The sequence below is a fragment of the Gopherus evgoodei genome, chromosome 8 (assembly GCF_007399415.2).
Source record: "Gopherus evgoodei ecotype Sinaloan lineage chromosome 8, rGopEvg1_v1.p, whole genome shotgun sequence".
In the NCBI taxonomy this organism is placed as follows: Eukaryota; Metazoa; Chordata; order Testudines; family Testudinidae; genus Gopherus; species Gopherus evgoodei.
In genome coordinates this window covers 57,673,087-57,694,251 of record NC_044329.1, presented here as the reverse complement: position 1 = coordinate 57,694,251, position 21,165 = coordinate 57,673,087, and the positions used below count along the sequence as shown (strand labels likewise).

The following is a 21,165-nucleotide window of genomic DNA, read 5'->3' as shown; positions in this document are numbered from 1 at the left end:
CTGCTTAATATAGACACAGCAGGCTGGTCGCTGCTCCTGATATTTGTTCACACCTCCAGGTTGAGAACTCTCTCCACATTGGATTAGATCTGAGGTCCAGCACCCTGTCTCTGACAGTAGCCAGCACCAGACGTGTGAGAGGAAGATGCAAGAAACCCCATAAGGATAATTCTGGATTAACCTGTCCATGGGGGCAGGTCCTTCCTAACTCCTGTCTCTTCAAGTCTGGGTTGTGCCTAGGATCATGAGCCATTATGTCCCTGTTTTATTTATTTGCATGTGGTAGTGTCACAGTACTCTACTCAGGACTGGCACTCCATTATGCTAAGTGATATGCAGCACACCCGTAGGCAGGGTTTGTTTTGTTTTATTTATTTATTGTAACTGTTCATGTTCTCATTGTGCAAATAAATGACTACACTTTTTTGAACACTTAAATTTGTGGCTTCTGCAATATCATGTGGCAGAGAGTTCCACGGATTAATTGTGCACTGTGTCCAAGCATCTCTTTCCATCAGCTTTGAATGTGTTGTCTTAGAATTTCAGTACTCCAGATGAATCGGGATAAGAGTAGATAAGCAACTGCAGGACGTGAACTGCCAGAATGTGTGAAGATATGGCGCATTTCACCTCTGGGAGGGGGACATGTTAGGGCATGAGCTCTGCATGGAGATGCACTGGAGTGTTATTAATGAGCACTTCACTTTCTGTCCTCATGGCCACTTCTAGAATGGCAATGGTCACCGTGTTAGGAGTAAGGATCAGAGAGAAGCCTATACTTCGTATCCCATCACTAGGAAGGGGAATGAAACTACCATACCATGCTACCTGTGCACAGTGCCCATGAACAAATTGTCTCCAGTTACCACAGGCTCCACACAAAGCTTGAAAAGCTCTGGAGAGGATAGTCCAGCCTGCATAGCTCCTATCAGGTACTTACGACACTTGTTCGCCTGCCTGGCACCCAGCCTCTGAGAAGGAATGGAACCCCCACTGGCACCGGTCACACTTATCACCCATCACACCGGGTTTGCAGCTGCACCGGCCGTAGTTATCACACTGCAGGCCAAGAGAGCCTATGGGAAGAGGAGAAGCAGAGAATTCAATAGTCTCACCGTCACTGTGTTGTCTCTGGTTATCTCAGATTGAGAACACTCCTGAAGGAATTTAACACCCACTGAGGCCCTTCGGAAAAATATGAGGGGGGAAAAAAATCTAATTTGAGACAAATCTCACTATTTATCATGTACTATTGCAGGGGTGGCCAAACTTGGAGCATGGGGGGCCGTGAGCAGCACTTTTACTGTAAATGAGCTGCATGTGCATCCCAAGCCACATTTTGGCCACCCCTGTACTATTGTATAATCAATTCCCCCATATTGGGGATATCCAAGGTAACTGGCTGAAGGCAGGTGCTTTCGTTTTAATATCTCCATTGCCCCTGCTGCTAATTCCCTCCAGGAGCAGAGCCTTGCAAATCTGTGGCTATCCATAGACCACGTCTGCGGATCGTGGATGGATGCAGATCCAAATTTTATATCTAAAGCCCTGCAAATCTGCGGCTATCTGCTTTATATCTGAGTCAGATCACAAACTGATGTAAATTGATGTAATTCCATTGACTTCAATGCAGCTGCACCAATTTTATATCGGTTGAGGCTCTGGACCAAAATTGTTTCCACGCTTGCCCATATGACATCAAGTCATACCATCTTCCTGAACTGGCTGTCTCTATTCCCAGCTAACCTCCTGTCCTGCCTGCCTGAGCGACAGGGAGACAGACTACAGCAGAGAACAGATTCACATTCACACTGCCATATTCACAGTGTGCTCTCATGCACTGGTTTCCATTCCTGTTAGAATACAGTACATGGGAGCAATCGAAGGAGTAGATATTTTCAGTCCTAGAATTTAAACCAGCCAACAAACAGAAGAAAACCTCTGTGCATTTCTATTCAGTGTTAACGAATGGTTCTAGAGACTACTTGATTTCTGTGTTTGTGGACAACGGACGTGTGCAGAGTTTCATTGACATGTACAGCGTGTCTGTAGCATTTAAGAAATGCAGGTATTTTCTGCACACAGATAATTGGCTATTACCACCAGAACTAGACAAGCAACAGACATCCCTGCCATGTAACTGCAACAAGGAGAACACCTCTGCTGGGATTCCCTCCAGGACATCAAAGCCATTAAGCCCATCTCTTGTCACAAGAATGAGCTGCCATGGGTCAGTGCGCTGTAAACAGCATCGAGGGCATTTACGCTGTGTGTGGTTCATCTACTATTTCCTCTTTTAAAGTGGCAGTGCTGGGGGGAGGTAGCAGGCTACAACTTTGGTGACTGAAGTCTTCTATTTATCCACAGAACAGGTACAGCAGCCTGGTGAGCGTCTGTACATTGCCACCCACCCCCAGACATGGTACTTCACACTTGGGAACAGAACTATGCTTACACCTCTATGGCCTAGTCAATCCTCAGCAGGGCTGGCGCTTCCATTTAGGCGACCGCAGGATTTGGGGGGGGGCGGCAATTCAGTGGCAGGGGGTCCTTCTGCGCTCCAGGTCTTCGGCGGCAATTCCGCGTCTGGTCCTTCACTCACTCCGGGACCCGCCGCCGAAGTGCCCCGAAGACCGGGAGCTCGGAAGGACCCCCCCCACACAGCCGAATTGCTGCCAGCCAGGAGTGCGGGAAGGACCCCCGCCTGGGCAGGGCCGACTCCAACCAGGAGCGCGGGAGGGCGGCTGGTGGCTCCAGTGGACCTCCCGCAGGCATCCCTGCAGAGGGTCTGCTGGTCCTGCAGCTCCAGTGGATCATCCGCAGGCACACCTGTGGCAGGTCTACTGGAGCCGCGGGACCAGCGAGCGGCAGAGCTTGGGGCGGCGAAATGGCTAGAGCCAGCCCTGCGCCTAGGGCGCCAAAAACCCTGGCACCGCTCCTGATCCTCAGCCTCTTGCGAGAACACCAATTACTTCAAAATGTGGGGCAGCTGTGGACCTGGCTCAAGGCTCACTGAGGTCCAGGGCTTTGGCTAAGATCCTTTGTGATGTGGATACCTGTCCTCTGGGATCTGGACAAAGGCCAGCAAATGCATTTCATATAGACCTCTGCACAGCAATCAGATGGTCTTACCTTTTGATCACCCTCAGCCTGCTGAGTTCAAACCTTTAACGGAGTGGGGACAGGTTCCACTCCTAGTTGACTGGCAGGCTGAGAGCAAGCGTGACAGTTAAAAGTGGACGTGAAGGACATATTTCGGTGGTAGGCTGAGTTTAAGAACCAGCAGCTGTTTGGAGCTGCTCAGCGGTTTGGAATCCTCAAAGCACCTGTCCAGCAGAGATGGAATACTGCGCAGAGTGCACAAGTGGTGCATGCAATGACAAATGCAATTTAGCACATGGGTCTGCATCCCCTACTCCTGCCACTCACAGGATATGCCTGTGCTTCCTGACAGTCTTGGTTTTAGGGTATACCACTCACTAAAAATGACAAGAGCCTTTAACATAGTGCAGATGGTAAAGAGAAGAGGGGATGGTGAAGCCAAAAGCTCCGGTTTCACTCTATTAAGCAGCCTGCTATCTTGTGTGCTCTTTGAATGCCAGGCCTGTCCCGGAGCCAAACCCCAAAGCTTTCCACCAGATCTATGTTCTCAATGAAATTTCTAAAGGGTGATGAACTTGCATGACTCACTGAGTAGCAACCTAACCCCAGGCTATGTGGTTTTTTTGCAAAGGTTAAGTGCCTTGTAAGGCTGAGCTTCTCTCACTAAATCCTTCTTTCTCCATCTGCAATCTCTTAATCCATGGCAGAGGTTTAGATTCCAATTCAGGTTATAGCCACAAAGTTCAGCCAACCCAGCCTGAAGCGAACAATGAATTAGTGCTGTCTAAGCCATCACATTGTGACGGCAGCCCAGCTAAGGCTGCAGCATGGGTTCTTCTGGGTTGTTCTGAACCCTCACTACAAATTTCTCTAGATCTGTTGGATCTGAACAGGCAAGAGCTCATATTCATTCGCCGGACTTGAACAGGCTGGCCTGGATGTGCTCAGATGAACTAATTTAGAACATTTGCTATCCGTGAGCCATGCCCGCAGAACGCCTCGCGCTGGCCTCCAGGGTTATACCACCATATTATTAAAATGTTACAAGGGAAAGGCACTGCAGGGAGGGCAGCCATTGCAAGACACAGCTTGCTGCAGTAGGTGGGACCCACTCCTTCCCCCTCTCCCTCCCTCTGGAAAGGGTTGGCGAGGAAGTTGTTAGTGCAGTGACACTGTACACAACCTAAGGGAGGATTTCAGCAGCATGAGCTGCCTCGGAGCATTGCCGTGCTGATGACAATGGAGACTCCGGCAGCGTGACCATCCCAGCAGCATCTGGCCACACAGAGCTTTTCAAGGGCCGGGGGCAAAATCTGAAATCGAGCCACCACACCCTGCGCTCACCCTGCAGCAGCAGCTCCTGTCACATGGGTGTTGCATCTTGGCACACAGGAGTGCAGCACCACTCAGGTTTGGCCTGGCAGCCCCTAAGTCATGACATTACGATGGAGGGGCAGCAGGCCAAATTTGAGGGAGGCAGCATCACTCAGGTGTGGCCCGGCCACCCTCCAAACCCAAATGGCGCTGCATCCCCGTATGCTAGGTCTCAGTGCCATTCAGTTTGGGGGCCCTCTCAAAAGGGGGGCCCAGGGCAAACTGTCCCTTCTTCCCACAACCCAGCCAGCACTCACCATAACAGATAGAGTTTGGGAGAGATGTGGCTAAGGATCCATTCAATTTAATCCACCAGAATCAGGCAAGAATCATTTTAATTGGCAATTCATAGCAGCTTCAAGACAGCTGTTGGATTGAATCACTTCTAGCCCAGGCCCCCTCCCTAGGGGCAATCCCTTCCCCCCTCTGAAGTGCCTCCCACCTCCTCCTGTATCCCCATCTAGCTGCTCAGGTACCTCTGGGACTGCAGTTACAGGGCAGACAGCTTTCTCCATCCCGCTGGCGATAGAACTCCTCCTTGCACCTCTCGCAGTGAATGCCATCGGTGTTGTCAATGCAGTTGAGGCAACGGTACCCATTTCCTGTTTCTCGGAGCAGGTCCCTGTCAAAGATGCACTGACTGGACTTCCCATTGCAGTCACAGACTGAAAGAACAGAGGAGATGGCCACAGTTAAACAGAGGGACCTCAGTTGCTCTTCCACACAAGAGGTCAGGTTTGGAGGTTAAGTTTTCATGCGCAAACATCGTGCTGGTAAAGAGCCCTATGTGGCTCACAAGCTCAGGTTTGGCCACCCCTGGTTTATGCCAATTGGTGTGAGGTATGTTGGGTTCTTTTGGTGATTTGGACTCTTGGGAACCACCATAAGTTCTCTTAAGAAAGCAAAATCCTGAGGCTAGATTTTGTAGGAGGCCAAAGTCTGTTAGTCACTTCTGGGAGTCTGACACCACAGCAGCGCTCACAGTGCAGAGGGCTGTTGGGCTGGGATCACAACAAATTTAAAAGAAATATTCTCCCCCCAGCCCGCCCTTCAGTTTGGCTGTATTTGAACACCACCAATCACACACGCAGCCAGATTCTGAGCCTCTGTGATTTGGAGTCTCTCCTTGTAGGTCAGTGGGGCGATGCAGGTTTACACGAGCTGAGCCTGTGTCCCATTGTCCAGACTTCCTGAGAGAGCAAAAGGGACAGGTATTTAGGGCAAATGGAAAGTGAATCTCATGTAATTGATCTAATTTCGTGTGTCTATACAAAGGGTAGGGGGAGCATCACCATTTACAATGAAACAAAGGGGAAAATGGCAGAAATACGTCCAGCACAAAGTCCTCTGCAACAGAAAGTAACAGGTTGTGTTTGTTCAGTGCTTTACGTGGGGTGAAGGCTCGGAAATAAGGAACCAAACCAAAGGGGAAAGAGAGGCGAGGGAAAGAGGCCACACAGAACGCAGTGCGCTGCACAGACAAACACCCACCGAGCTGGAAATCTGTCACCATGCGGTGATGATGTCACTCTACAACTATCCCCAGGCCCACCAAACAGGAAGAGACTGGATAAGCTCTTCCAAACGTGCTGAGAATCCAGGGCAGCGGCTGGCAGTGCGTCTGTTAGGTTACTGACATCGGCGCTCAGGGACGCCCGCAGGCCAACTGCTTCACAAGGCTGCCCTGCCTCCTGGAACAGCTTGCTGACCTATTGCAGCCACTGGCCAGGGCTGGCTGCTGCAGGGGGAGCACTGGGTGCAAAAGGAAACTGGGCTGAGGCCAGGGCACAGCTGGTCTGCATGTCCGAGTGTGCTGATTAACAGGGAGAGACATCACCCGATAAGGACAGCTGGGAAGAATGGTGTGTTCAGAAATTGTTCCCTGCACTCACACACCCATTAGCATCCAAACACTCCTGTGATCGGAGATTAGCAGTAGGAATCCTGGGAGCCCCTGGCAGCAGCAGCTGTACGTTTGCCCCAGCTGGCTGCCAGCACACACCGCCAGGTTCAGACACGACCGGAATTCCAAACACCTGAGACAGCCGCACACATCAGCTCAACCCTGGGCCTGCTAGCACTGCCAAACCAACCAGAGCTGATCTCATCCTCTCCACCACACAGCAGCCTGCTGCTCCCTGATGATTGTACTCAGCAGCATCTCACTGCTGAGACCTACCTCCATCCTGCCAGACTCACCTCCTCCTTGCTTCAACTCAGCCACTGAGTCCGTGTGGAGCCCAACTCAATATGCAACAGTACATGGGCCACGGTGAGAGAGAGGGGGACAGCTGCAGCCTAGGGAACCCCAGTGCTGCTATGTCCCCAGCCAGGGATGCTGCAGCATTGGAGATAGCAGATTGCATTAACAGGTGTGTTGTAAACAAGACACGAGAAGTCATTCTTCCGCTTTACTCTGCGCTGGTTAGGCCTCAACTGGAGTATTGTGTCCAGTTCTGGGCACCGCATTTCAAGAAATATGTGGAGAAATTGGAGAGGGTCCAGAGAAGAGCAACAAGAATGATTAAAGGTCTTGAGAACATGACCTATGAAGGAAGGCTGAAGGAATTGGGTTTGTTTAGTTTGGAAAAGAGAAGACTGAGAGGGGACATGATAGCAGTTTTCAGGTATCTAAAAGGGTGTCATCAGGAGGAGGGAGAAAACTTGTTCACTTTAGCCTCCAATGATAGAACAAGAAGCAATGGGCTTAAACTGCAGCAAGGGAGATTTAGGTTGGACATTCGGAAAAAGTTCCTAACTGTCAGGGTAGTTAAACACTGGAATAGATTGCCTAGGGAAGTTGTGGAATCTCCATCGCTGGAGATATTTAAGAGTAGGTTAGATAGATGTCTATCAGGGATGGTCTAGACAGTATTTGGTCCTGCCATGAGGGCAGGGGACTGGACTTGATGACCTCTCGAGGTCCCTTCCAGTCCTAGAGTCTATGAGATATCCCCCCATTTACGTATCAAATGTAGTAATTGTTGGCAAATACTCCATATCATTAATGTAATGTTGCAACTAGTTCTCTGGAATTTTCACATGCAAAACCCCTTTAAGTAAAGAAATCTCTTCAGCCAGGGATAAAGAGCCTGATCCTGTAATGTGCAGAGCACCTCCCACCCCACTACAGTCTTTGAAGCGAGGACACTGACATCACTTGCAACGTGTCTGTACCTGTATGCTCTCTCATGTGTAATTTTCTGTTTCCCTTCACACTGTCCCTGCCTGCCTCGTTTCTCCATGACTCCTTCAAAACGAGATTCCAGAGCTCAGAAGGGTTTCTTATTAAGATCTCTTGCAAATCTGTGCTTACTGTCAGAGCCACATGTACCTGCTGCCACCCCCCTGCATGGTCCCCACTTCCACACACAGATGGATGTGACAGCCTCTCTCTGGGGCTGTGAATAACTTGCACCACCTTCCAGTCTTGAACAGTCATCTCCCCTAGACACAAAAACCTGCAGGATGCACTGAGTCAGGCTATAGACATTTAGTAATAACAACATTTGAGCATCTCTCCTGTACAGAATGACACAAGGTCCCTCCTTCACTCTCTGGCTGGCTAGCGGTAATAAACCCTTTGCCAATATAAGCTGCATCCACACGAAGAGAGCTTTGCTGGTACAAAATATCAGTATCGTTATACCAGCAGATCCTGCCAAGTGTAGACCTGGCTTTCCCCTAAGGAACAGAACTTCAGAGAATGGATTGTCTGAATAGCCTACCAGGGATGCTGCTTGAGAACTTCTCTACTGCTGTGTAAGCAAGCTCTGAAAGAGCTCTTCCCTGACTGCTAGCCACGAGCTGGGGAGAAAAGGCTTCAGGACCAGACCTTATGTATATGAACACACCTACTCCACCTATGATTACAGCAGACAGAGCATATGTGTTGCCCAAGCGATCAATTTTGGCTGCTGTTGGGTTACAAATCACTTTAGTAAGACGTATAGACATGCTTTCCTTAACCTGTATATTAGACAATTTTAACATTAGCTTTAATTAAAAAAAAATTGAATGCAGGGGTAATGAAATGTTGTTACCTTTATTGTATGAGTAAAGGGCAGCAGAACTGTACTTAGCCTGTCCAGATTAACAGCCGAACTGAACTCACTAACAGGGGCTTTGGTGGAGAATGAGGGGGTGGGGACAGGTGTTTCTGCCTGGAAGTGTGGGTTCTGCCTAAGACTCCTGGGTGCCATTTAACCTACCCTCTCCTCTGTTTAAAGACAGAGCTAATTAGGCTCCATTGAGAGTCTTTTGTTTTGTGAAGTGATCACTAGAGCTGAAATCACCAGTAATCAGGTCTAAGGGTATGGCTACACTTCAAATTTCAAAGTGCTGCCGTGGCAGCGCTTTGAAGTGTGAGTGTGGTCGGAGCGCCAGCGCTGGGAGAGAGCTCTCCCAGCGCTGCGCGTAAACCACATCCTACACGGGTGTAGCTTGCAGCGCTGGGAGCCGTGCTTCCAGCGCTGCGGCACTGATTACACTGAGGCTTTACAGAGCTGTATCTTGCAGCGCTCAGGGTTTTTTTTTTTTTCACACCCCTGAGCGCGAAAGTTGCAGCGCTGTAAAGTGCCAGTGTAGCCAAGGGCTAAGTGCTGCTTAGATCTGCTGTGGAACAGCCTTTCCGCAGGTGAGACTGTCCAGCCTGCACTAGCAGTGACGTGAGGTACCCACACTGAGAGCTGAAATCACTGGGAACTGGGTGGAACCTCAAGAGACCGACTTGCAGAGGTCACAGTAGAGAAGCAGGTGACAGCACAGGGCCATTGGTGATGGAGCAGATGATGGTGCAGTGGACTGAACGGTGGCACAACAAATGTCAGCAGCAGAGTGAACAATGGTGCAGCAGTGACACAGCGTGAACTGTGAGCCAGTGCAGGGGCAGCGGCAGGGAAGGCATTGCTCGACATTCCTTCCCCCTCCGGATGGGAGGTGAACTCACACGAACGCATCTCTGAATGCTGGGTCTCCACTGCCCAAGGACAGCAACTGGGAGTGGGAGGCACTGGAGGGAGAGGGGAGTGGCATCTTAAAGGTAAGAGACATTAGTTTGTTGGATTTTTACACCACAAGGTGAGAAACAGAGGCAAAGGACACTGCCCAGTGTACTCTGGGGCGGGAGTTTTGCTCATGGTCAGATGTGTTTGAATCATGGTTGTGGTATTTCCCTAAATTAATGCCAGATTCCTTTCCCCTTTGTAGTAAAAGTTTTCTCTGCCCTACACAGACTCAGTGCTCGCAAGAGGGGAAGCGTTGCCTCTTAGAGGTGCCAAAGGGTGGTGTTTAATTTTCCCAGATTACTGGGTGGGGACTCAAGCCAGTTCTATGTTGTATTGTTAAGAGGCACCCTGGATATTGAATTCAGCCCTTGTTGTTGCTGACTTCACGTGGCAGAAGGGTTACAACTGAAGAGAATTACATTATTCTCTTCAAGGCATCAGAATTGCTTTCACGTACCTGGCACACCCAGGCATGTCTAGACACAGATCACTTTTCAGTACCACAATTTTTTAAAAGAGAAACTCAGCTGTAGGGCCAAAGTCCCCTTTAAGAGGCAGTTGAAAGGACAGGGCCTGTGGGTTCCTTAGCAACTACAGGTGACATTTGATCAGTGGGAGGACAAAGATGCTGTCAAAAGAACAGACAGGGGCTGAGAACAGAGAGACAGGAAGAGAGGAGCAATTTAGCAAAAGTTTAGAGCGTGGGGAAGATGTGGGGAATGGGATGCAGACTGCTCTAGGTCACTGGCTCAAAATCATCCCCATCTGCAAACTGTTTGGATATTGTAACATCTCAGCTTCTAGCATCCAAGTGTCCACGTTAGAAAAACCCTGCTAATCACTGGCCAACTTGTATCAAAGAGGCCAAGGACTGAATGGGCCATTGGGGTGACCTGCCCTTGTAGAGATTGTCCCTGGTAGGGAAGTCTGTCCTGCTGCACCTCATCTAGACCAAAAAGTTGGGTTTCCCAGGCTGCTAATCCAGCATCTTCTACCAGCACTAACCTCACTTTACAGATGGATACAAAATGCAGGAGGGCGAAAGAAAAGGGAGACACTGGAAAGAGAAACCAGGGAAAGTCTCCTAAGACAAACAAGAGAGAGGGAGACAGAGAGGAGCTTGTGAACAGAACAAAGAAGAAATCTCTTGCTTAGGGAAGGAGAGAGACTGATCGGGGGAATTCCAGAGCAAGCAGAAATCTAGTGCATAGGGCGAGGACGGGTAACACATTGTAGCCATCGTCCACTTCCCTTGAGTGCTAACATCTGCCTCGAGACACAGAGCCACCCATGCTGCAGAAGGGGATAGCCTCTGCCTTTCTGCTGGCAGTGCTCACTCCCCATCGCCACTTCGTGGTTGTGCTCCCCAGCCCCAGGATGGGCAACATGCAAGGGAAAGCCTCCTACGAACCTGCTTGCCTCCAGCACAGCTGCAGGGGGCAGAGCTAGCTCTCCCCAGGTATTTTAGCATTCAGATTTTTACTTAGGAATTAGATGCATTGTCCCCTTCCTTTAACAATGTTTGTGACCCACCGTGTTGGCCTAGCCCTTTACTCCCTCCCCCTAGCCATACTGTGCCCAGGGCCCCTCCAAACACACACACACACGTCCTTGCCCAGGCACCATTAACGTGCATGGCAGACAAACACATTCACATACTCTGTCAGGGCTGCTAATGTAATGAAATACGCCGTCCAAGTTAGGTCCACTCCAGTATCATTCTCTACTTGCAATCCTGCCACTGGGAGACTGGTCCATTCCAGAGCCACAGAACTGGTTCCTTGAGCCAGATTTTTCTCAAAAGGTTTCCATTCTCATCTGACTCCCTTGTGTGGTTCACAGTAGCCGGCTTAATGCTGTCTGATCACGTGGACACAGCATCCAAGAAGTTTTTGCATATCCCAGAAGTTTGGCCAGGTTAAACTGATGTCAGCGCATCCTATGGGGGATAAGAGCAGGGCACATTTTCACATCTTGCCTTCACATGGCGTATGCTGGGGACTACATCTATAGCCTTGGCCCAGGGCAACAGATTGGGCTCATGCATTATTAACCTGAAGTGGTCTCCCATACTGGACTGCGTGTTTGTTCCTACTGGGGACCCTCACCAGGAGCCTCTGCCCAGGACAGCTAAAGCAGATTAAATTTTAAAACCCCCCTAAACTGTCTGGGTCAATAATGCGATGCTGTGTTTGCGGGCTGAGGGAAAGAAGGGGATTTACAGTGGAAAGCTTTTTCCTATCTGGTGCTGAGAGGCCCTACCTTGGGAAAACTGAATTCTCCAGCTGTTCGGAAAAGGTGAGGCCTGCAGATAGAACAGCTGGGGTTCTTTAATGCTGTGCCAAGATGGAGGGGTCCAGAGTACGTGCCCAGCAAAACCTCATTCTCAAAGCATTCCTGACACCATACAAAGGGAGAAACTCTCGCCTGCTGTTCTGATCATGACTCCAGCTTCTGGAGGGCGGGAGCATGAGACGGGCAAAGCCCTGGGCTCCCTGCAATGTTGTACTCTTAAATTCATGTATAAAGAAGGGTGTGTCTATATGCTGTATAGGAATGCTATAGTGGCACAGTGAAGTTTTTCCACTGCTGTAGTAAACCCACCTCTCCAAGAGGCAGTAGCTAGGGTCTCAGAAGAATTCTGCTGTCGACCTTGCAGCATCTACCCTGGGGCTTAGGTCGGCTCGATTACAACACACGGGTGTGGAATTTTTCACAGCCCTGAGCGATATCGTTGAGCAGACCTAACTATTTTCCTTATTTTCCTCTAAGACTAGCCCTTAAAGGAAAATAGGGCTGGTCCTGAATCTGTGCAACTCACATTTCAGCGGTAGCAAGGAATGAGGCTGGCAACGTTACAGACCAAACCAGCATGCAAAGAGTCTCTTCAGCACATGGGAACCAACACATTTAAATGTAATAAATCTTCCATGAGAACCATAACCTCTCCCCTTTCCGTGGAAGGTCCCACGGAGATGACTGAATCCTCCGGCAATCTTCTTTTCCTATTTGTTTATTCTAGGAGATGAATAAAACCAGCAGATGGTCAGTTCAGTGCAGCTAGAATTCACCTCTGGACTGCCGCCTCCATAGCAGACTCTTCACTGGATTGTGCCTGCTCTAGGCAAATGACTCCACAGTCCACAAAGTTCTATGCCGTCAAAGCCTGGAATTCTTCCTCTTTGCCATAGAGCTGACAGGGAGCCCAAACTGGGTCCCAAAATGGGGAAAGAGGTTCATTTTCTCCCCTGAAGTCTCAGCCGTGTTGATCACTCATCAAGCAGGGGAGAACAGAAAATCTTGCTTGCCTCCATGCACTGACCACATCTTGCGTCAGTCAGCAGCAGCAGCGTCACCAGCCAGCCTCTGCCCACAGGATGTCAGAGTCGTGGCTTGGCAATGCTATTTATTTAATTGTAATGAGCTAAACCATAACTCATGTCACAGCCCTGCACTTAGCTGTAGGCACTGTGGTATTGCTATGCTGAGAGAGACTGGGGGCTGCTTGAATCACAAACTGCTTTGAATGCACCCTTCAATTAGCATAACTGTCAGGATGAGTTAAGGGGAAGCCCCTCCCTCCCCCAAGAGAAAAGAGGATTGTGAACCCACCCAGGAGTTCTGGACTGAGGGTATGTGTGCACTGCAATTAGACACCTGCTGCTAGCCCCTGCCAGCTGACTTGGGCTATGGGGCCATTTAATTGGGATGTAGCTGTTTGGGCTCAGGCTGCAGCATGAACGGTGGGACTCTCCCACCTCACAGGATCCTAGAGCCGAGGTTCCAATCCAAGCCCAAACATCTACACCTCAGTTAAACAGCCCTTACCAGAGCCCCATGAGCCCAAGTCAGCTGGCTCTGGCCAGTGACAGGTGTCTGATTGCAGTGTAGACAGACCCTGAGAAGACAGGGGGCTTTGGGGGAGGGGATCATGTGCACGTGTGTGTAAAAAAGACAAGCCGGAGACAGAGAGGCTCAGAGGAGGAAGAAAACCAAACAGGAGCCCATGAGCACAGCATGACTCGGGAGAAGGCGAGAGAGCACTTTTGGGTCAGGTCCTGGCTAAAGCAGCTTGGGATTGTAAGCTAGGAAACTGCTCCTTTTGTTCCTAGTTCCTCCTGCGTTGGGAGAAGTGGGCTTTGTACATTCCTTGCAAACGAACAAAATTGCACCAAAGACGATCTCAGACTCCATCAATTTCTACTTCAAAATGGAATGTCCCCAGGGCTTCGAACTTTGATCAGTATTTCTCCTCTATGTGCTCTCCAGGGCTCTGCAATTCCCACATTGAATGTATTTTGCGTCAGTGCTTCCTGGGAGGAGCAGAGCAGTGGAGTGTGATGTTGCAGGATGATGCCTCTTCTAACCTGACCCTGCTTTTCCTATGCACATCTGGGCTGGACAAACACAAAGAGAGCTGGGGAGACATGGCAGAGATGTCCCTCTTGTCTGGTTTCCAAGTGGCACACAGTATTGGTCCAAGTGGTCCAGCCAATGGAGCTTGCCAGGCCTCTGCCAGGCAAAGGCCTGAGTTTGAGATCTCTAAGCCAGCCTGAAGTATGAGCCCTGGGAACCTGACAGGGTCTGTACATCCCAGAGGAGAGTGCAGAGGAATCCCTGTCAGGTGGAAAGAAGCAGGCCAGGGGTGGCTGTCTTTGCTGGTCAGTGAGCCCTAAACACCCACCAATTCGTTCCTACAGTTAAACATCACAAGTGGAAGCACTAGGGAGGCCAGCCCATGGCATGTGCCAACTGCACAGAGCTGTGTATTTCTCAGGGCCCCAGACCAGCATGCCACTTACTCCACCCCATCACAGCAAGATGAACCTGTGGCCTGAACCCTTGTAAGCTAGCACCCAAATCCAACCCATTCCTCCAGCCCCAGAAACACACACAGGTATCCAGCACTCACTCAGTCTCCCTTCCAGCTGCCAAAGCCTCCCTCATCCCTGAATAATGAGAGCACCTACAATCCATGTGCCAGATTCTCCGCACTTGAAGGGGACAACAAACACTGCTGAGCCCCATGCATCTGACTCCACCAGGGTCCTGATACATCCAAGGATGTTTTTCCCACCAGAGATGCTTGAGAACCAGCCTTTAACAGATGCAAAGCACAGGTAACCTAGATCTCCCTTTCTGGCACCAGTACCTGCAAGGGTACAGGCAAACATCACTGTTTAAACCCACAGCCAACCGAAAGAGAGACACACCCCACAAGTGACAGACAGCTCGCACCATCACATATAATGGCACATGGAAAAAATTGTTTCATGCTAGTGCGCAGCCTTCCTTGCCCAAATAATTATAAACAATGCCATGCTCACAACCATGCATGCACTCATTGAATGACACACCGCCCACATCAGGAAACTTTCAGTGTCATACACCTGTCTACATCACAACATACACATCTATTATAACGGGTTTTGCTGAGCAGTTTGAAAAACCAGCCTATGATCTTCTGTAACTAAATGAGATTTCATATTTCGCTAACCTGATTTAAATAGTTCCGTTGTAAACAAAAGTGTATTAATTGTGCTGACATGGCTGGTTAGTGAGTGCAGGAGAGAGAGAACCAACAACATTAACATTGAGCTGCTTTTGATTAACTGATTCAGGAAGTTTGTAATAGATTAATCCTGCTCAATAAGAGCTTGTCAATAATTTGCCTTTGGTTGTCACTTTATACCAAGTGCAATAATAAGTTCGAAGTCCACATAAGCTGAATGTCTGACTACACGGATTCATTTACTGAAGGAAAAGGGAAGAGAAACTATGATGGTTTATTAAGAGATTTCATTTCAGATAGAATTATTGCACCTTACATAAATCAAATCTGTTTTTGCAAAATGGGATTGTTTTCAATACTTCTTCCTTTACTTTTTCTACCATCTCTTGGTATGCTTACATTAAAAATAATTGAAATTATAGACCCTACTTCCAAGCCACTAAAAATTAAAACGTATTAAACTCTTAACATAAATACATTTAGGCAAATATGAAGTATACACAGCAGCACACCTTTATCAGTGTAGTCACAGATGCTGCCCTCAAACTGACAGTGTTAAGCAAATATCTATAAACAAACTTAGTGGCATGTCATTACCTACAACACACATTCAAGTCAGTCACAAACACACATATCCAATGGTGTGACACTGTCATGAGTTATGATACGTAGTAGCAACAATAGCCATAAGATCAGACCAGCTTGCACAGTCTGTGAAGACCCTATTACTGTCAATACACACTCTGTAACCATACATCAAATACAATGCAATGTAGCAAAACATACTATACAGCAGGGGTCAGCAACCTTTCAGAAGTGGTGTGCTGAGTCTTCATTTATTCACTCTAATTTAAGATTTCGCATGCCAGTAATACATTTAAATGTTTTTAGAAGGTCTCTTTCTATAAGTCTATGATATATAACTGAACTATTGTTGTATGTAAAGTAAATAAGGTTTTTAAAATGTTTAAGAAGCTTCATTTAAAATTAAGTTAAAATGCAGAGCCCCCCCGGACTGGTGGCCAGGACCCGGGCACTGTGAGTGCCACTGAAAATCAGCTCGCGTGCCGCCTTTGGTATGCATGCCATAAGGTGCCTATCCCTGCAGTACAGGCTAGGTGTCACACTGTCATACAGCCACACATATAAATAGTTGCACGGTCACAGTACCGGTCACTATCACCTGTCCAAACATGTATAGATATATAACCAACACCATCATACAAAGTATCTCGTAACATATAAAAAATACTAGTTGTGTGGTGTCACAACAGATAACTGTACATGTGTTCACCTGCAAGCTGCAAACACTGCATGTGCAGACCTGGTCTAACACAAAACATTTTGAAAGGCAAACCTTCACAAGATCTGAATTCTGTAAGTGTTACTAAGCCAAAAAGGCTCTCTTCTTCCAGTTCATGCATTGGCTTAGCAGCATACACTTTGGGCTACTTAAAGTGCTGTATTAACATAATACAGCATAATGTAATTAGCATGTTCAGACCCAAATCCCTCTAAAATAGAGAGTCTTTAAAGAAAGTAGTTGCATGCCAGTAAGTTATTTAAAGAGGGTCCCAGAATAATCTGGGCTACCAATGGTCCTGATGAATCAATGCAGCATTCCTGTGATGTTTAAATTCTGAGGAAATCCAGATAATAGTATCAAGTGTTTATTTCCAACCAGAACATTACCACTCCCATCCACAAGCGTCTCTCAGAAATCTCAGGAGGGGAGTGAGATCTCACAGCTTGGTGCCGTCTCACCTAGGGGCTTTGTAGCAGTTAAGGTCATTTGGTACCCTTCACCCAGTGCAGAATTTAAAACAAAAAAAATTGTACATGGAATCAGTTTTCTAAAGTGAAGCAGGAAGATCTAATCACGTAAGACTCACCTTCTCTTCTGTTGGTACTGATAGCTGCAGGCAGGAAGAGAGAGACACAGAAGCAGCTCAGGGTTAGCAGCCAGTGCAAAGTCATTTCTGGGGATCCAGGCATGAATACACAATACACCAGAGCAGAGCAGGGAGCTTGCAGCTGGCTTTCCAATGTGCTTCACTTTCTCTTCTCAGGTGATTTTATCAGCTCCTATACCTGAGTCACTCCCGACACAGGAAGAAAGCATGTGCCTCAGTCAGACTTACTTGGTGAATAAGGAGAGCCCAGCCCATATGAAGCAGACACACCTAAACCTCAGATCTCCTTACCAGCTCTCTGGGCTGTCCTACATCAACCAAAACAGCAGCACAAACCCAGACAGGAGGGAGGTCTGGAGGGATAGAAAGGCACATCAGCCGTGTAAGCTTCCTCCCAGTCAGTGCCAAGGATTTAGTAATGAGTTTCTTCTCCTCAGCAGAAGCCCCTCAAAATTAAATAAAAGCCGCTGCAGATTCTATGAATCCTTCATTGTACCCAAGCCTGCCACTGAAATCAAGGGGGACCGGTCTCAGTCACTCTCCCTTCCTTAGTGCTCTCCGTGAATTGATCACCACCACCTGTATTACAGTTGTGTCTAGAGGGCCCAGTCAAGATCAGGGTCCCACTGTGCAAGGTGCTGTACGGATGCATTGAGAGAGGCAGTCCCTGACCCGAAGAGCTTGCAATCGAAATAGACAAAACAAAGGGCATGGAGAGGTGAAGTGACTTGCCCCAGCTCACAAAGCAGGTCAGACTCAGGATCAAAACCCAGGTCCAATACCCTATGCACTACATCCTATGCCTCCTGATTACTGTCATGGGTTGCAGCTGGGTATAACTACACCTGACCTGACACCCTGGCAAACTGCCCAGGAGCACTACTAGCTCAGGGAGAACTAGTTAAGGAGCACTACAAGCTCAGCCTTGAATCTAAGCTTTCTGGTTGCCTACTTGGTTATTCTACTCAACGGGGCCTGGGCCCATGGTTTGAAATCCAGCCCAGTTCAGTCCAGCCAATGCTTCCCAACTTACTGCTCTTCTGCTAGCTTCAGAGCCAGCCTCAATCTCTAATCCAAGTCACTAATGTCTAGGTCTCCCTCCGAATCTCTTAAACTGCCCAACAGCCTCCTAAGGATTAAATTCCTGGTGCTGACATAATGCTGCTCAGTTCCTTGCCAGGAGATCCGTCGCAGCATTTTGGGGAGTCCACGGAGTGCAACCAGCATGATGCCACTGCACAGTTGTGATTTCCTTTGGCCACGTTTACCTGCCTCTGCTTTTGAGTGATCTTTTATTAGAGCTTTTTCTCTGTTAATTTAACGCAGTAGAGCTTAACCATAGCCTGGGACAAACAATAAACACAACCCACCAAGCTGCTGATGGCATGTCGATTTCTGCCACCCAGGATTAATTATCTGATGTGTTTTAAAAGGGGAGGTGTAAATATTCCCAAAGTTGTAATTAACAGTGGGCTCTTGCCAAACCACCTTGTAGGTCGTTCAGTCATTTGGTGAAGTGCATTTAATAAAGAATCCCTGTGTGCTACAAAATACACAATTACCTCCACTTCTTCCTCTGCCGATCTACATAGCCAGCATTACACCATCCACCCACCAAAACAGAACTGATAACTGCAGTATTTTCTCTATTGCCCAGCATATCTTTAAACACCCTCATCAATGGGACTGCTACCACTTCCCTGAGAGAACAATGCAGCTCATTGTCAGGAAGATTTTCCTGATATTAATCAAAATTTTTCCTTATTTGATTTTGTTGCATTACTCCTCCTTGTCCCCCTTCACACCACTCTAACCAATTCATCTCCTTGGGTTTACCTCCTTCACACACTAGCTGGATATCTCCTCTCCCTCTTACTCATCCTTCATACATATTTACTTAATCTTTACTCATCAGCCATTCCCCACCAGGACTAAGTCATGATGTCTAGGATCCTAGCATTTAACGCGCCCCAGACACTAACCAAAAGATATCTTTCAAAACCTTATTTTCTAGACAAGCCAGTTCATTTGGACCCCAACGAAAAGAGCACATCCAGCCCCCCACAGAAATGAAATTACATATGACATTCTGTTTATATAGCCCCTTAGATATGACAGCATGGTTTGGAGAGGGTCTTAACAAACAAGAAGGGGAAGAGCCCAACCTCCACTGTGTTACTAGTTGGGGAACTTTAAAATGAAAATGATCTCTGATATGAGCCACAGGTGCTCTCTCTCTCTCTTCCCCCACCCCTTACTCTCTGGGTCTGACATTCATCTAAAGGGATTCATTCTTCAATCCGTTGTCAAAAAGAAATGTAAACGCAACAGAGCAGTCTCTGTGCTTTGCGGGGGAAATTCTCACCAGTTGATCAGAGCGGTTGTAAAGACTGACCTAATGTTTTTACAGTTCCATATTAAATGGTGGAAAAGAGTTTCTCTCCAGTGCAAGAATCCTAGGGGATTTTCCATTGCTGGATTAAAAACAGGTTGCCATCCAGGATGAACACATTCTCAAAGGTTATAGACCCTAGGTTAATATATCTGCAAAGATGGCTCTGGGCATTTTAAAAAGTAAATTTCAGGGTAATTAAATGAGCATAACTGACTGTCCCAGAGACTGCAGTGCAGAATAGGTACAGTGCAGATAGCAGCTGTACAACATCCCCCATACTCCTCCCATCAGACCGGCCTTGAGCCTGTTCTAAGTGGAAAATTTCTTTAAGTAAGTGGGTAACTCTGACTCTATGCCAATAACTAAATGCGCCTCTTTATGCTAATGTTGCCAGCAAAGCTACCCACCACAATGCCTTTCTAGAGGGGTGAGGCAACATGGGCACTAGGGCCTGGATTGAGACCACCTGTTTATTTCCAATTTGGCTACTGACCTGCAGCTGATTTAGCTTTCAGGCTATACTGACGTGGCAAGATTTAGACCAATGACAAGATAAAAAAGGTCACTATCCAGTGAAGCAGGGTCATAAAGCTGTTTTTGCTGTTTGCAAATTGGATCCTTCAATTCAGATGCATCATCTCTGGCAGCCCCATTAAAAAAAAAAAAGTTAACTCTATCGAGTTAAACGAAGAGCATAAACACTTACAGTTAGACTAAAACCTGAGTGCACAAGTTGGGATGAGGATGAGGATGTGCAGGTTTTCTGCCCTCATCTCTGTGAGAGATCTGTGACCCAGAGTGGCATAGGGCACAGGGGATACCCACAGTTTTACAGGGTGCTGTGGGTTGGGTAATTCACCCATGGGGGGCATGCGAGGTTTCCACTGAGATCCAGTAGCCTGCTAGTGGCCATAATCACTGCAAAATGCGTATAAGGATATTATTTATGAAGTTATGTATCTATAATGAAAATTATGTTACTAAGGTAAGACAAGGTCTCCATGAGGTGACAGGTGCCAGACAGGTTTGTGTCAGTCAGTGGGTAGGCTACCCTTATTTCTCTGTCTGGTCATAGTGCATTGTCCACTTCACAACAGTGGCCTATTTGCACACTAAGCCTTACACTAATTAAAAGCTTGTCAAAATCTACAGCGGAGAGAACCTAAGGAACAAAACAATCAGCAGGGGGTCATCCTGCTTGTGCTTAATACCAAAGGATTAGTCTGATACATCAGGTAATGCAAAGCAACACACAGCATCTTCCACCCAGGAGGCAAGCTTACTGTGTGACAGGGCTTAGGAACAGAAGATCATGGCCAAGCCTGGCTGCAGAACATTGGAAGGACTCTGGCTACGCATTGGTCGAAGACATGAAAGTATCTAGATAAGTCTGTCCAGGTTCTAGAATGCACGTAAATTTTATTTTATATGCAACCATCTGTTTCCAGATCTTCTGCTTGGTATCACTAGACTTAGCTAAATAAACATGCTTATTTAAACATAAGCAAGTGCTGTGTGTTAAGCAGAGCAGTGACTTAAGTGTAACTGGCAAGTTGGGGCGTACTGTTCCTTTGGGCACAGCATGTCTGTGAATACTGCAGGTGGCCAGTGGAGCGGGGCGGGACTTTTCTGGGAGGGGCTCAGGGGCTGGAGCTTGCCTACTGATAAGTGTAAAGTCACAGTGGGCCTGCAAAGGGGGTGCTTGTGCCTGGGCCAGGTCAGAGTTGGGGAGCTGACCCCAAGCAGGCAAGGACAAGGGTTCCTCACAGTAAGGGTAGGTGATAGCAGGATCCTCCCAGCCCTGGGTATCCCCAGGATGCAGCACAATATCTTCATCCCTGTTTTACAGATGGGGAAATTGGG

The 21,165-nt window shown here is 47.9% G+C and overlaps 1 protein-coding gene across 1 annotated transcript in view; it reads right to left on the bottom strand.

Moving 5' to 3' along the window:
• Window positions 1–17,119, bottom strand: part of LAMC2 (laminin subunit gamma 2) — a 36,443-nt gene extending 19,324 nt beyond the window's left edge. Inside the window, exons 1-3 of the mRNA XM_030572320.1 lie at window positions 16,887–17,119; window positions 4,953–5,141; window positions 941–1,076 (exon numbers count right to left, since the gene is read on the bottom strand). Coding sequence (XP_030428180.1) covers window positions 941–1,076; window positions 4,953–5,141; window positions 16,887–16,989 — 428 coding nt within the window. The 5' untranslated portion in view covers window positions 16,990–17,119. The remainder of the gene's footprint in view (window positions 1–940; window positions 1,077–4,952; window positions 5,142–16,886) is intronic.
• Between the last annotated feature and the right edge of the window lie 4,046 nt (window positions 17,120–21,165).